We start from the raw sequence: 14,320 nt of genomic DNA, 5'->3' as shown, positions 1-14,320 counted from the left end.
GTCCTGGGGCCTGGCTGGCCTGCTGCAGTTTAATAATAGTAACAGTGAGAGTAAGCGTTTCCATCCTTCCTGCCTTTGGGCAGGAGAAGAAAGGAAAGAGGAGGGAGAGGAGGGAGTGGAGGGAGCGGCTGAAGGGAGGCTTTGAGGCCTCAGAACTCACATCAAACGGCCGGATCTGGGCCTAATTGTCTGACCCCTGCCCCTGCCTTCAATCAGCTCTGCGGCTCCCCGCCCGCCCCTCGCCTAACTAGCAGCCATGTTCTCCTCATTAGGACAAGCTCCCCTTGCACACGCGTCCCGGACGTGTCCCCAGCACTCCCAGCTCCCAACTCTGCCTGGTGGGAGGGCCCAGCGGGGACATTTTGGAGGGGCCCCTGGGACAGCTCCACCCTCAGCCACCCCTGCTGGCTGGCCCGAGTGGCTCAGCCCCTCCCTGAGCTGCAGGGTCTCGGATGCCACGTGCTGTGGCACATCCCTGGACTGGCGCAGCCGCTGGATACGTCCTGTCCTCTGTGTGTCCTTCTTGCTACAGCCCAACTGTCTCAGACACGCAGCTCGTGAGGGCGAGATGCGTCTGACTCCTGTCCCTTTGGTCTGATTCAGTGCGGCAGAGGGTCCGGTGTGGGTCAGGGTCCGTGTTCGGAGGCCTGGAGCTGAAGGAAGCTGTCTGCCTCCTGTGCACGGATGGGCCCCTTAAACGGATCCAGGCGTGGTGATGTGGGTATCAAGGGTGGCAGGGCAGTGAGGCAGGTGAGCGGACGTCGAGAGGCGCGTGTTTCAGCACCAGCTCTCCCAGCTTCCTTGCCCTGCTGCCCTGGGCGCATGACCCCTTCCTGAGCCCCGGCTTCCTTAGGTACAGGAGAGGTGACAGCCCAACCTCACGAGGCTTAGGAAGTCAGCGACAGATGTACAGCTGCCTGTGCTCTATCGGGCACTTAGCGAATCTTGTGGAAGGACGCTGGTGTGCGCGGTGGATTCAGACCAGACCAAACAAATCCGCTTCTCCACAGGCCACAGGCCTCACTTTGCCCAGCTGGGCCAGTACTGTCGGGGTCAGGAGGAGCTGTGAGGAAGGGTCCAGAGGCCACTAGAAAGAGCAGCTCCCAGGGGACCCAGCTGATAGCAGGGGCTGAAGCACCTATGCTGAAACCAAAACCGAGGGGCAGGGATGTCTCCCGGCAGCTTCAGGTGGGAGGGGCAGGGGCCCAGCTTAAGGACTGTCAGGCGGCCTCAGGTCAGATGAGGTAGGTTGGTAGGGATGGTCCCCGAAGGCACGGTGGGCTCAGGAGGAAAGGATGCTGTGAGCGCCCCTGGCGTGAAGGCTGGCAGGGTACCAGACCTGTACAGGACTGGCGGAAGGACTAGCCTGGTCTGGGCCCTGACATTGCCTCTCACCTTAAACCAGTGGCAATGACTTGCAAATATTGATGAAAACGCAAACTACAGAGATGGTGTTTTCGGGGAGTGAAGGTGGGGAGAGGGATAAGGAGCGAAATAAACTGAAATGAAGTCCGGTTATCTCCCATCTGTGGCTGCGCCTAATCCCCCAGCCCAAAGGAATCCAATGCAGCCCTTATCTGCCCTGTCAATCATTCCATCACCGCCCAGTGCTTGGTGGGCACCGCACGCCCTCGCGCACACTCAAGCACATGCTCACACACGCGCGCACACACGCACACACTCACTGCACAGACTCTTGCTCCAACACTCCCGCCCGCCCCCAGCCCATTACTCCTCTGAGTAGGAGCAGCCAGCACGCAGGTCCTGCCAGATGGATGCAATTTGCATAATATCAGCAGCGGAGGCTGCAAGATCACCAGGGGTCAGGGCGCTGACATCCCCGCACAGTCTATCTGCAAGTGCTAATTTGGCCGGCATTGATCTGTCTTTCTGATTTCTTTGTCATTTACGTCTGCGATGGTTTGACAGGAGATACAGAGAGAGACAAGGGGAGGCCAAGCCAGGCCTGGGGCTAGGAAGGTAGGGAAACAAAGATTGCACTTCCCAGGGCACCACACTCACGGAACACATTCAGACATCCACCAGAACCTCCTCCGTGTATCCGTCCGTCCACCTGTCCCGCTGTCTATCCATTCTACCATCTGTGGCTGCTGCTGCTGAAGACTACAGCCTGGCATCCAGCAAGGACCAGTCCCTCAGATGTCCCTGGGCTCCAGGGTGCCAGCTCGAGGAAGGGGGAGGGAGCAGCCCTGGGCACCAGTGGAGACACTGTTGATGCCTGGAGTTACCCCTTCTTGTGATCAGCCAGCCCCTGGCTCCTCCCGTTCTCTGGGACACCCTGGAAAGAACCGGGCAGGAGTGGGGTGGGGCAGGGGGTTGGCAGCGCTGGGGAAGCACGCGCTCCAACACGCTCTGCTCCCTCTTCCCAAGGCGGCCCTGCTGACGCCTCCCTTCCCAGCCCTGAAGATGGCCAAAGCAGGGCAGAGGGGGCGAGGTACCCTCCGTCCCTCTGGAACAGCCAGGGACACAGGGCTCTCGGGTCTGCAGAGGCCTCGTATCAATACTTCACCACCCTCAGGTTCAGCCAAAGGCCAGGCTGGGCTCTGGCTGACTCCGAAGCACCTATCTCAGCCCGAAAGTTCCAGATCAGATCAGATCCACAGCCTACCTGCCGGACCCTTGGCCCCCACATTCTTCCCTGCCTTGGGAGGGGGGTTTACCACAGGGATGGAGACACTGCCTGGGCAGGAGATGTCACGGGGGCAAAGGAGGGGAGCAGGGGACGGGCGCTCTGGGGAGGACGTGGTCATGCTGACTCTGTCTGTCCAGGGAGGCGGGGGGGTGGTGGGGGTGGGCAGAGTCTTCCGAGGGTGACCCTCCCCCCACCCCGTGGCTCTGTCCTGGCCCCACCTCTCCCTCGCCCAGGATAGCAGGAGCAGGGTGATCAGAAAGAACTCCCTGCTGGGCAAGAGGGGGGCTGGCATTTGGTGTGTGCTAATCCTGGGCCCGAGGTCTTCAGAGGGACTGAGGAACTTCAAGGAGGGAAGACAGGGCTGAACTGCCGACGAGCTCATTAGCCGGCACCCCCACCCCCCCCACGAGGAGGAGGGCGGGCGGCCCAGGGAGCGCGGTGGCAGAGAAACGGCTGTCACTGTCCTTTCTTCCTTTTGGCACAAGCATCTCCCCGAACCGGTGATTCTCCTGCAGTGACACCTCTCACGGGCGCTAATGAGATCCATGTCACCAAGCTAATGCGCGCCGACTGGACTCTGATAGACACCCCACTCCTTCAGGGGAGCCCACAGGCCAGCACTGCCCCCGGGGACCAGGCCCCGCCCTGCCACCCGCCAGCCCAGCTCTCTTGCCAAACTGCTGAGCAGCAAGCTCCTGAGAGAGCCCACCCGGTGTCTGGCCATCCCGTCTCACCTCGTCTGCGCCCGTGGGACCCCCCCCCACAGTCCCTGAGCAGAGGGGCTAAGCATCCAGGGCAGGACCCCCCAGCTGGGCACCAGGGAAGGTTCTGGTTGTTCTCCCTGCCTGTGGCACCAGTGGTCTGTGGGGCCGCCTTGTCTCAGCAACAGGGGAGATGGTACTGACATTTCCCGCGCAGACTTCCAAAAAGAAAGAAGGGAAGGAGCCCTGGGTCCTGCCCTCAGAGAGGTCAAGGACGTAGGCCTGATCATTCTCCCAAGAGACGAGACCCGGGGCCCAGGGAGCTATTCTGTGCGCTCACACCGCAGGGCCGGGTGGGGGGGGCGGGGAACGCAGGCAGGACCCCCAGAGGCGGCGGCGGCCCCTCTCGGGGCACGAGGTGGATGGAGAGCAAATGGCAGTCACAGGGGAGGCCTGTCAGGGTCGGGAGGAGGCCAGAAGCCACGTGGCAGGGCCCTGGCTCCGAGGGCGACGCTGGCAGGGGAGAAGGGTGGCCATGCCCCCTCCTTTTTCTTCCTCGGTTGTGGCCGCCGCGTTTTACACACGACCCTGAGGGAAATGCAGGCTGTGAGCCTGCTTTCTTCCCCACCATCTGCTGGCAGCATGAGGCCAAACACCAAAAAGGTGCTCCTAGCCCAGGGCGGCGCTAACAACACAGGCTTCGCGCTCAGACGGACCTGGGTCTGAGTCAGGGCGCCTCAGTTCAGCGGCCAACGTGACCCCAAGCAAGGCCCTCAACGGAGCCTCACCCTCCAATCTGTGAAACAGGCCTGACGGTGCCCGCCTTCGTCGGACTCTGTGAAAACACACTTAGTGAATACAAAGTGCCCCCGAATAACGCGAGCGTCGTGCCCACCGACCACTGGCTGAAAGGAAAGAAGGCCCACGTGGCACTTCGGAAGCTGCCGAAGCCGAGAAGGCTGACAAGCCCGCTGGCACAGCCAGTCGGCACTCCCACAAACGTGCAGCCCTCCTCACCCACAGCCTGCTGCACACCAGCCCGCTCCCCAGGCCCCCAAGACCTACCCACTCCCCCAGAGGAAGCACTGCGTGGCCATGCCGCCAGCCCCCCCGCCCCGCCCCGAAGCCCACCTCTCCTTCAGTCCCGGGGGCCAAGCCTTCACCCCTCCTGGTGTCTGTGCCTGTGTTTTACTGACGCGTGTTTAGCACCTACCACCGTTCCAGACACGCACAGCAGGTGCAAGGTAAAGGTTCACCGCCCCCACGCCTGTGGCCACTGCCAGCCCTGAAGGAACGACCACCGTCTGCATCCCTTCCTGCATGTCCCCATCCCCTGGGGCCTCCTTTCCGCCATTTCTCCCCATGAGCCCTCCCTGTACGAACTCTGAGAAGGCACTGCCTGGGCCCAGACTCTGACCAGGTCCCTCCCCCACCCAAACTCCCGACGGCTCCCCCTCCAAGGGCTCGACCACAGGCAGCCATCCCAGCGGGCTCCTCCCTTACGCAACCTACGCCCCTGCTCTGCCCGGCCGCCCAAACCTCCAGCACGCCTGTGCCCTTACTGTCACGCCTCCACCACCCCAACGCGCGGCAGGGGTCCCGGCCGGGCAGGCCCAACAGGCTTCCCGTGACACACGTACCTTAGGAGGAGGCTCGGGAGATCCCTCCAGGGCCCAGGGTCATGGGTGATCTGCACACCCACCCCTGGCCCCCATGGCATTTTGGGAGAACCAAGACACTCCTGGGGATGGCTAAGCTGTGGGATCAGCAGAACCCTTACCCAGCGTCTCCAGTGCCGCCTCACCCCCAGCAAGATACCTACCACTCCCCATCGGGCTGGCAGCTCCTCACACAGTTAATTAGCACCATGTCACGAGGACCAGCCTGAGTGGCCAGTGACAGGAGCTGACCTCTGACCCCAGGGCTGGGAAAGAGTCCACATCAAACCCTTCCAGCACGACCCTTTTAGCGCGCACAGTGACGCGGGGCACCGCCAGCCGAAGCTCATTAAAGCTGTCTCTTTGGTGCGAGGGCCATTAACCTCACTGCTCAAACCCCACACCTCCCTCCCCGCCTCTCCCAGCCCAATTAATGCCCTGCGTCCTCCCTCCCTTCCAAGCACCCTCACCCACACCTCGGAGCCAGCCGGGAGCCGGCAGGGCAGCCCTCTTCACTCACAGAGACGTGCGGGAGCCCCCAGCACCCTGGGGAGACACTGCTGTGGGCAGAGCCCGGAGGATGGGGCTCCGCCAGCACCCACTGTGTGTGCAGGCTGCACAGGCCATTCAGGCAGGGGACTTCTCTGAGCCTTCCCAGCGGCCCCAAGGGGCAGGTAGCATCGTCCCTCGCCTCACGTCCCAGGGCCAGAACTGCTTCTGGCTCCAAAGCCCCGACTGCATTGTCACCCATCACCATGGGCTGTCGCCTGGGGCCCACCCAGATGGGAAAAACATCTCTGAAGAAGGAGGGAACAGGCTTCAGGGGGCCCAGCCCAGAGTCAACGTGGGCCAAGAGGCAAGAACGGCATCCCTGAGACCCAGGAGGCAGCAAAAGAGCAGGAGGAAGGAACTCCCTCCTCTCATAAGCACCCCTGGGACAGAGCCGCAGAAGCAGGGGGGTAGCCAACTCTAAGCTGTTGGGTTGCATTAGCCCCAGTCCCCCCCGCGCCCCCGCCAGCCAGACTCAATTCCTGGCGGCTCCTCCTCCCTCGGCCAGTGCATGTCCTCTCAGGGCCCTGGTCCCCCGGCCCCACCCTGTCCATCTCCTACGCCGACCCACCCTCACTCACTGGCCATCCACCGACCAGGGCGTTTGCTGAGCACCTACTTAGAGCAAGTCTATGCGGCAGCAAGGGCCTCGCGAGTTCTGGATCGGAGCGCCGATCCTGTCGCACTGAGGTATAAGAAGCCACTGGCAGAGCCTCCAAGCTCACTCAGAACTTTCTCTTTTCCTCAAAACCCCACAGAAAAGCCACACTCTCTAACCTGGCTTTCAAGGCTAGCTTATTTCCCTGTTTATTTTCGAGCCAGTCCCTAACCCACATACATGGCCCACTCCAGTGACAGGAAACTACTTCAGATGTCCCAAATTGTCCTCCCAGCATGCCAGGCTTCCCCATGCCCTTGGGCTTTTGGACACATGGTTCCCCAAGGCAGAAAACCCTTCCCCCATCTGTCTGCCCAGCAAACTCCTACTCACCCCTCAGGGGTCCCCTGACCCAAGGGTCATCTTCTCCAGGAAACTTCCTGCTGACCTGCCAGGCCTATCGGCTTCCTGGGTTTGGGGTTTCCTCTAGGCTGTAGGGAATAGCTCCTGGGAGGGCACTCCCAATTCCCCAGCCCCGCTGACCCCTTCCTCATCCCCCCAGAAGAGGAGGTCCCGAGACCACAGAAGAGCCTTGGGGGGGTCCCAGTAAGAATGATGTGGGGCCTCCCCAAAGTCAGTGACGCGTAAATGGAGGCGTAGAAGCCACTTGGCCCAGAGGACAGGGGAACCTCCCTTGTGAGAGGCAGCCCAGTGTTTGCATCAGGGCCGGGGGTCCCTGGGGGGAGGCCGCCCGGCTCAGCCCGCTTGCTCCCGAGCACCCTGAGGCCAGCAGCCCCGAGGCACAGTGGGGTCTGGGGAGAGGACTGGATGTTCTCCGCGCAGCCTGCCAGTCCTCTCCCCAGACCCCTCGGGCACACAGGTTACGACAATGTCACAGAGCCACAGGAACAGCCCCGCTCCTCCCCACTCAGAACAAAGCCTGGGCCTGCCAAGTACCTGGCTTGAAAGCACTTGCATGCACATGTGTGCACACATCCTCACAAAATAAGCTCACACAAGTGAACACACACACTTTCTGATGGGTATACACAGAGGCTGATGGGTGCTTCCGTGCAGAGACAGGTGCCCTCAGGAAAAGGCCTACAGACACGCTATTCCACATACACGCATACATGCATCCCTCAAGCAGGTACACACGCATGGACACATACACACTCCCAGACACACACACAGAGACACGCAGCTTAAGGTGCCATTCACACACACATACCCTTACACACAGACACAGACACCCATCCACGCTGATAGATAAGAGGCCAGCAGAGCCTCCAATGCCTAGAACCATAGCCATTCCAGCCCCCTCCCACACAGGAATCCCCCCAGGGGTGCACCCCCATCTGGTACCCCAAGTGCCCCCCTCCAAAGGCACCGCTCAATGGAGGCTGCTGCTCCTGCGGGGGAGTTCAATACCCTGTGGACGGAGCCATCGGTCAGAAGGACCCCGACTAATTAAAAGCTGGTGAGGTTTAAATAATTCATCTCCTTAACTCCCATTGATCGCCCAGTTTAGTGGCCACAGACTTGAAACAATATTAAACAGCCTTCTCCAGCTCCATGGGGGGCGGGTAAGCGGACATGTGCCCACCCCTCTGAGAACATCAGCCACCAGAGATGCAGCTGAGGGCGGGATCCCTTGGCCTGAACCCAAGGCCACCTGTGACCCACCCAAAGCCCAGATCCCAACCTCCTCCTGAAGGCTGCTGAGAAAGACCCTCTCCAACGGTCAGGCTCTACTCTCCCGCACTTCGCCCTCTCCCCCGCGCCCCCCAGCTCTGCAGAGCGCCCTGCTGGAGTGCTACGTGAGCCACAGAACCCCTCTGTGTGCCCGGGGACTGGGGCATGCGGGCAGGGGACTGACCGAGCTGCCGGGGGAATTGTGGAGGGACTGACCAATGCCGCTGTGGGGCCGGCCTATGTGTTGCAGGCTGAGGCCCTTGTTCATGTCTAGAAGTCCATTCTTGGGCCAGCAGCCCATGGCGAAGCTGTAAGCCTGGAAGACAGGAGGCAAGAGTGGTTAAGAGAGGCCCGGACCCAGCCCCACGACTCACCAACACCCCGCCCCCAGTCCTCCCGGCAAGGGCCTCCTCTCACCACGCCGCTTCATCTGAGTCCCCTGCTGGGTCCCCGTCCCCCAGGGCCTCCTCCAGAAAACCCCTTCCTCCTTCGGAGCCCCCTTCTGCCGGGCGTCTCCCCATCAGAGGCCCTCAGCCCTCACCACGTGCCCCTCACCAGGCTCCTCCCTAGAGCCCCCGTTTTCTGGGCTCCTCCTCGTCAGGACACCTCCCTCGCCACGTAGCCCGCCTCGTCCAGCATCCCCGGCCCTCTGCTCAGCCCCTTCCCCACGGTGTTACTGGCCACAGAGAGTGTGTCAGGAGGGCCGTGGAGACCGATACACCCAGGCTTCACTCAGAGACAGGAAAGCTGGTGAGAGAGGAGGGGACCAAACACCTGCCTGCAGTCAAGCTGCCTTTGACCAGGGGGCAGGCCAGACGGTGGAGCTGAGTGCCACATGGGGCTCAGCGGAGGTGGGGGTAAGGTCACCTGGCCTGGCTGACTCAAGCCGCTGTGAGGACAGCACAAGAAGAGTGTGTGTGTGTGTGTGTGTGTGTGTGTGTGTGTGTGTGTGTGTGTGTGTGTGTGTGTGTGTTGGGGGGAGCAGATCTCGCTGAAGGTCAAGTGCTCACTTATGCATATTCAAAGCGGCCACCCATCGATCTGTACTTAATTGTTTTCCTGGGGTTGGGGAAGGAAGTGCTGGGGGCATCGATCTGCTCAGGCCCCCAGCACTCCACGGCCCCCCCTCCGTCCCCTGCTCCCGCCACCTGGCCGCCACCAGCCCCCCGTGGCGGGGGGCACACATCAGGACAGAGCTGGCACCTCCTCTTCCATCCCTTATATGCATGGCAACCTGATGGCAGATGAGGAAACTGAGGCCCGGAAAGACGACCCTTAACAAGGGTTAGAAGGCTATTAAGTGGCCCGACAGGGATTTCATGCCTGTTGGGCCTGCTAGCCAGTCCTAGGCTTCTACTAGCGGGCTTGCGTAGCTAGCTGATCCTTTAAACATGACCCACCTCCTCACCTTCGAAGTCCCAAACACCAGGCTGCCCTTCTCCTAGTAGTGGGAAGGCGACAGCGTGTGGGAGAGTGGTCCATGGGAGTGAAATCTGGGTGAGGTCTCAGAAGCCGGACGGTGAGGCCACTGGCAGAGCTAAAGGGACTGCTAGCCAAGGTCAGGCAGACACTGCAGAGCCCCCTGCCCATCACTGTGCCCAGGAGGTCCCCATCCCGCTACAGACTCCCTCACAGGGGGAGCCTGCCCAGCGCAGGGTCAGAAACAGAAGACAGGAGGCTGGACACACAGGCTGTGCCAGGACCTAGGGGCCGGGCAGAGGGCTAGTCCTCTTCCTTCCCAAATGCAGGCTCCAAGCCTCGGCCCCTTGGGTACTGGGAGGCTAGGAGCCAACATACTTCAACCTCAGCCCCCTCCGAAGCCACTTTCCTTGCCCCCACAGGTACCAGCCACAGCCCAACTTCCCAGCCAACCTTCCCGCCCTTTCCCAGGCCACAGCTGTACCCACAAATGCGGGACTGAGCATGAGGCTCAAGGACAGGGGCGAGGACGCTGGCTTCAAGCCAGGGCAGAGCCGGGGACGCGGGCAGCAGGGAGAGGAGCCAGTGGGAGGTGCACAGCGGGAGGAGCCGCTGAGCGTGGTCAGGGCCACGGCTGGAGCGCACTGGGCCAGAGAGCAGTGGCGGGCCGGCTTTCAAGTACTTTAAAATCACTTACAAAGGCCGGATTAAACGATCAGAAATTCCATTTAATAGGACAAATAAAGAAATAACAATCTACTCTATCAGCCTGGAGAAGGCGAGCTGGATGGGTTTTTTTCCCCTTTAAAAAGGAAAAAAGGAAGGAAGGGGGAAAAAAGAAGGATAATGTGTGTTTACTCAAGCAAAGAAAAAAATATTTAAGTGATGTCGGGGAGAAGATTGCAGTAACTAGTGAAGAATAACATCGTCTACTTTGCTGTCAAATCACACCCGAATTTCAGTAATAGATTCTCGGCTGACACTCAATTCAATTCGAAGGTGATCCTGCTTTATCCCAGCCCATCAAATATTAAACACTTGCATTAGCAGGTGCTGCCGCTTCCCGGCTTAAAGCGGCGGGCGGGCGGGCGGCGGGGCTGCGGAGGCCCCTCTGCTCTGCTTGCGGCGCGGGGACAGGGCAGCTCAACGTTATCTGCGCGTCACCCTGAGTCTTATCGCGGCTAAGCGGGAGGACCACTTCAGATAACACGAGGCGCTGGCCCCGCCGCGTCACCAGGGTTAGATGATTCTTCGAATCACGACTCCCCAGGATCTTCCCCAGACGGGGACGTGCGGAAGCGGGGTGGAGGGCACCAGAGCCCAGGAGGGCCAGACTGGGTCCGGCGAGTCCATGGTACGCCGGAACCCACGGCGGGAAAGCAGGGGTACCAGGCAAGGCGGCAGCCCGGTCCCGCCTGACGGATGCCTTTCAGGAAGGGCAGTCTAGCTTGTCAGAGCGAGGCCAAGATGAATTGGCGTCTCCGCTGCGGCCGCGGGTGTCATGCCGCACAGTTTCATATTCCCAGATAAGGCGTGATAACCAATTGCTGCCGTGACACGGCCTCATCCGGCACTTCCTCGGGGGGCGCGGGCGGGGGGGAGGCGTGCGGGGGGGATGGCGCGTGCACATGGGTCTGCCAAGCTCCTAATAAGAGGGATTTAATTTTTACAAATGCTGCTTCCAGCGGGGCTTTCACATACCAGCCAAAGTCCAAAATGATATTAAAAACGGTTAATTAAAACTGCTCTCCTTCAGCCTGGGCTCTCCCACTGCTGCCCCTGGTGAGAACCCTGGCATGTCTCCTCCAGGTACTGCCACGCACCTCTGCAGAACAGAGCCTTTGGACGTGACCCCCCACCCCCGACACAATACCTGGGCACAGCACCACAACTCCCCCCAGTGCCTGCTATCTTGGGTACCCTTCCTGCACCCAGCTACAGGGGCACCCAGACAGCACAGGGTCCTTCCGCAATCTGTGCTCCTAGCAAGTGTGGTCTGGATCCTTGCACCTGCTGCCCCTGGGCCGGTACGCCACACGGCCCCCACCCCCAGCACTCACTTCCAAAGTCCCTCTCCTACACCCCCCCCCCATATATACACCATCAAGCACAGTACGCAGACCCACGCAGGCACCAAGCTCCCCCTTAGGTGACTCAGCCCATCCCTCCATCCCTACCCCCTCCAGATGCATTCCCGAGAGAGGCATCCGTCTATGAATCTTAGCAGAGCCCTCCCACGAGTCCAGCTCGGGGCAGGGCAACGCGGGCTACGCCTCAGAGATTCTGGCTGAGAAGACTGGGACCCATGAGAGCCACGAGAGCCAGAGGATCAGGGAGGCTGTCCCCTGGGAGCTGCCCACAAGGACAATGGAGACAATGAGACTCATGAGGGGCTGCAGATGGCAGGACAGCTTCCCGGAGCAGGTGGCACTGGAGGGTACCAGAGAGAAGACACAGCACGGGGCACAGGAGAGTGACAGGAGCAAGCTCCACGAGAACAGGCAAGGGCTGGGGCGGCCAGTGTGGACGGAAGGAGCCGTGTCTTGCGGTACTGCCTCCAGCTCCTTGCGACACTGGCCTCCATCTGAGTGCCCTAATTGGTGTCCCCACCCTTTCTCCCACCTGCTTCCTGTCCCCACTCGTCCCATTCTCCTGCCAGCCGCTGCTGGGGAGGGGTAAGGGACCCAAAAGCTTTCTGACCCTGATCAGGGCTGGGCAGGAGTTTAAGAGCCAAGAGCCTGTACCTGAACCCCTTTCCCACGCTGGTTCCCCATTCTCCAGGTGCCGCTTCTCCAGCTGCACCTCTCCCAGCTCCCAGGGCCCACCTGCCCGGCTGGGGGTTCCTGGCCAGAGGGTGGGGCAGGTGGACGATGACTGCGGAGTCCTATCCGGGGCAGGGAGAGTTGGGGTGAAAGATGCTGGGCCTCCCAAACCACCCACGCCAGCCCTGTGCCAGGCAGGCACGCACACTTCCCTTCCCCTGGGCTGCTGTAATTTCCATGCGCAGGGAAGCAGGTGCCGAGCTGTTCCCGGCTGGCTCTCCCCTCTCGTGGCTCTGCCCGCCTTGGCTGCTGCCCCATTAGCTTAGTGGCCAGCCATCTGCGACGGGCCTGCCGCGCAGCCCTGCTGTAGGCGCGGCGGGTGGCCCCCTGTGTAACAGGGAGCTTTGCCATTAGCGCCTTTAATATTCTGACACCTCAGCACAGCCTGCTATTACATGCAAACGCTGATCGCCCTGTGAAATTACATTGCTGGGCCCGCGAAATGGAATCGTGTATAATCAGCCTCCTCCATGCACTGTCAGTCCCATCACAAACACGGCGCCCGGCGGCTTACGGGGGCTTAGCAGCTGCGACAAGTGTATTGGGTTTAATAGATGAAGTAGCCCTCATCGGCAGCAGCATCGGATCCTTCAACGAGGAGAGAAGAGGCATGGACAGCTGCTGGGGTATCTCTGCCCACCCACTCGCTACCTACCAGGGCCCTGAGAGGTGGGTGGACCAGAGTGGGCAGGGCAGGGGCTGGGGCTAGAACCCAGCTCAGATCGCAAAGCAAAGCACGAACCGCTCTGCGACTTGCAGGAGACCTGGAGCCTGCAAGCCAGCAGCAGCACATCTGACCTCTCCAGCCTCCCCAGGAGGTCACTCTGGGGCCTAAGGCTGAAGGGCTAGTTCCCAAGATGAGGAAGCAGATCACCTTCCATTCCCACCAACACCCAAAAGACAAAGGCAAAAAGGTGATACTCAGGAGGCTGCAGGAGAGCCTGACAGACCTAACTACTACCTAACCTTCTATTTAACGAGCCACGTACAGAAGCCGCACGTGAGGGGGTACCCAGCAGCCCAAATCTCATGGAAAGGTGGTGGCTCAGGAGTCACACTTGGATAGGGTTCCCCATTCTACCAGTTGTCGGCACCAGAACTTTGGATGCGTTATTGAACCTCTTGAGCCTCCATCCCCTGTTGTATATGCTGGATAGTTCTTTCTCCCAGGAGACCACTTCTTGAGCTCACTCAGGAACACCCACTGCCACTGCCACCCCCAAATATGCTTGGGGTCAGCACCCAAAATGCACCTTGACTTTGCAAATGCTGTTTCCTCCTCCTTTCCCAAGTTCAGCTCAAAGCCAGTTATTGCAGCCTGTGTCTTCCAGTGCTTGCGTGACATTACTTCCCACCTCATATGCCCTTCCTACAAGATGACGCTGATACACCTGCCATCAGCGGGGAGTCCGCATCCCTGCCCTTTGAAATAGCGCGAGCTCTTGTTCAGAGTAATGCAGAGGTAATGCTATGCGACCTGAGGCTTGCGCTGCTTCTAAGAGGTCAGCCTCCTCCAAGACAGCCATGATGGAAGGAAGCCCAAACCAGCCCACGGAGAGACCACATGCAAAAGCCACACGTCTAGGTGAAGAGATACCCCGCCAGCCTCCCGCTGCCCCAACCACACACGGGGCCAGCTCCCATCACTAACCACACACACATGCTAAATCCTGAGCCAGAACTAAGTAACGGAGCCTCTGCTGAGTTCCTGACACAGAAACCCTGAGGGATGATAAAACAGCTACTATTTTAAGTCACTAAGTTTTGGAGTGATTAGTTATGCAGCAGTTCTGGAAAACTATTATCGACTCACTTCTAGATATACTCCGTCAATACCATCAAATTCTTTCTTGCTGCTTCTGGACAATTCTTCCTCTCCCTCTAGGATCTCGTTTCAAATCATCATCACTCTGGGTAACTTCAGAATCCATGGGATAAGTCCACCCACCCATGCATCTTGCCTCTCGATTTCTCAGCTCCCTGTGCTCTAATGACCTTCTCCTCCACCAGTCAGCCATCTGTCCTTACGGCCACACCCGGGGCCTTGTTATCACCCAGAACTGCTGCCCCTCTGAAATCATACAATGACAGGTTCCACTCTGACCCCAGCCTCCTATCGTTCCGGCTTTTGTACCCTCTCTCCTTCTATTCTTGCTCCCCCCCCCCGCCCCCAGTCTGTTCTTCCCCTTCTGGTCCTTTTCTACCAAGCCTGGATGCCCTGAATT

At 60.1% G+C, this 14,320-nt stretch overlaps 1 protein-coding gene across 19 annotated transcripts in view; it reads right to left on the bottom strand.

The window, feature by feature from the left end:
- ERI3 (ERI1 exoribonuclease family member 3) overlaps positions 1 to 14,320 on the bottom strand; it is a 124,876-nt gene that overhangs the window by 15,799 nt on the left and 94,757 nt on the right. For 12 of the 19 annotated variants that reach the window (XM_047789323.1, XM_047789326.1, XM_047789327.1 and 9 more), the window contains one exon: positions 8,071 to 8,170. The exons of 3 other annotated variants lie outside the window; for them this stretch is intronic. In XM_047789323.1, the coding sequence (XP_047645279.1) occupies positions 8,071 to 8,170 (100 nt within the window). Of the gene's footprint in view, positions 1 to 8,038; positions 8,171 to 14,320 lie in introns of those variants that run through there. 4 more of the 19 variants (XM_047789312.1, XM_047789318.1, XM_047789309.1 and 1 more) reach the window with 3 other exon arrangements.

The sequence above is a fragment of the Phacochoerus africanus genome, chromosome 8 (assembly GCF_016906955.1).
Source record: "Phacochoerus africanus isolate WHEZ1 chromosome 8, ROS_Pafr_v1, whole genome shotgun sequence".
NCBI classification, from domain to species: Eukaryota; Metazoa; Chordata; class Mammalia; order Artiodactyla; family Suidae; genus Phacochoerus; species Phacochoerus africanus.
Note: the sequence above shows the minus strand (reverse complement) of the source record. Positions and strands in the feature narration are given on the sequence as shown.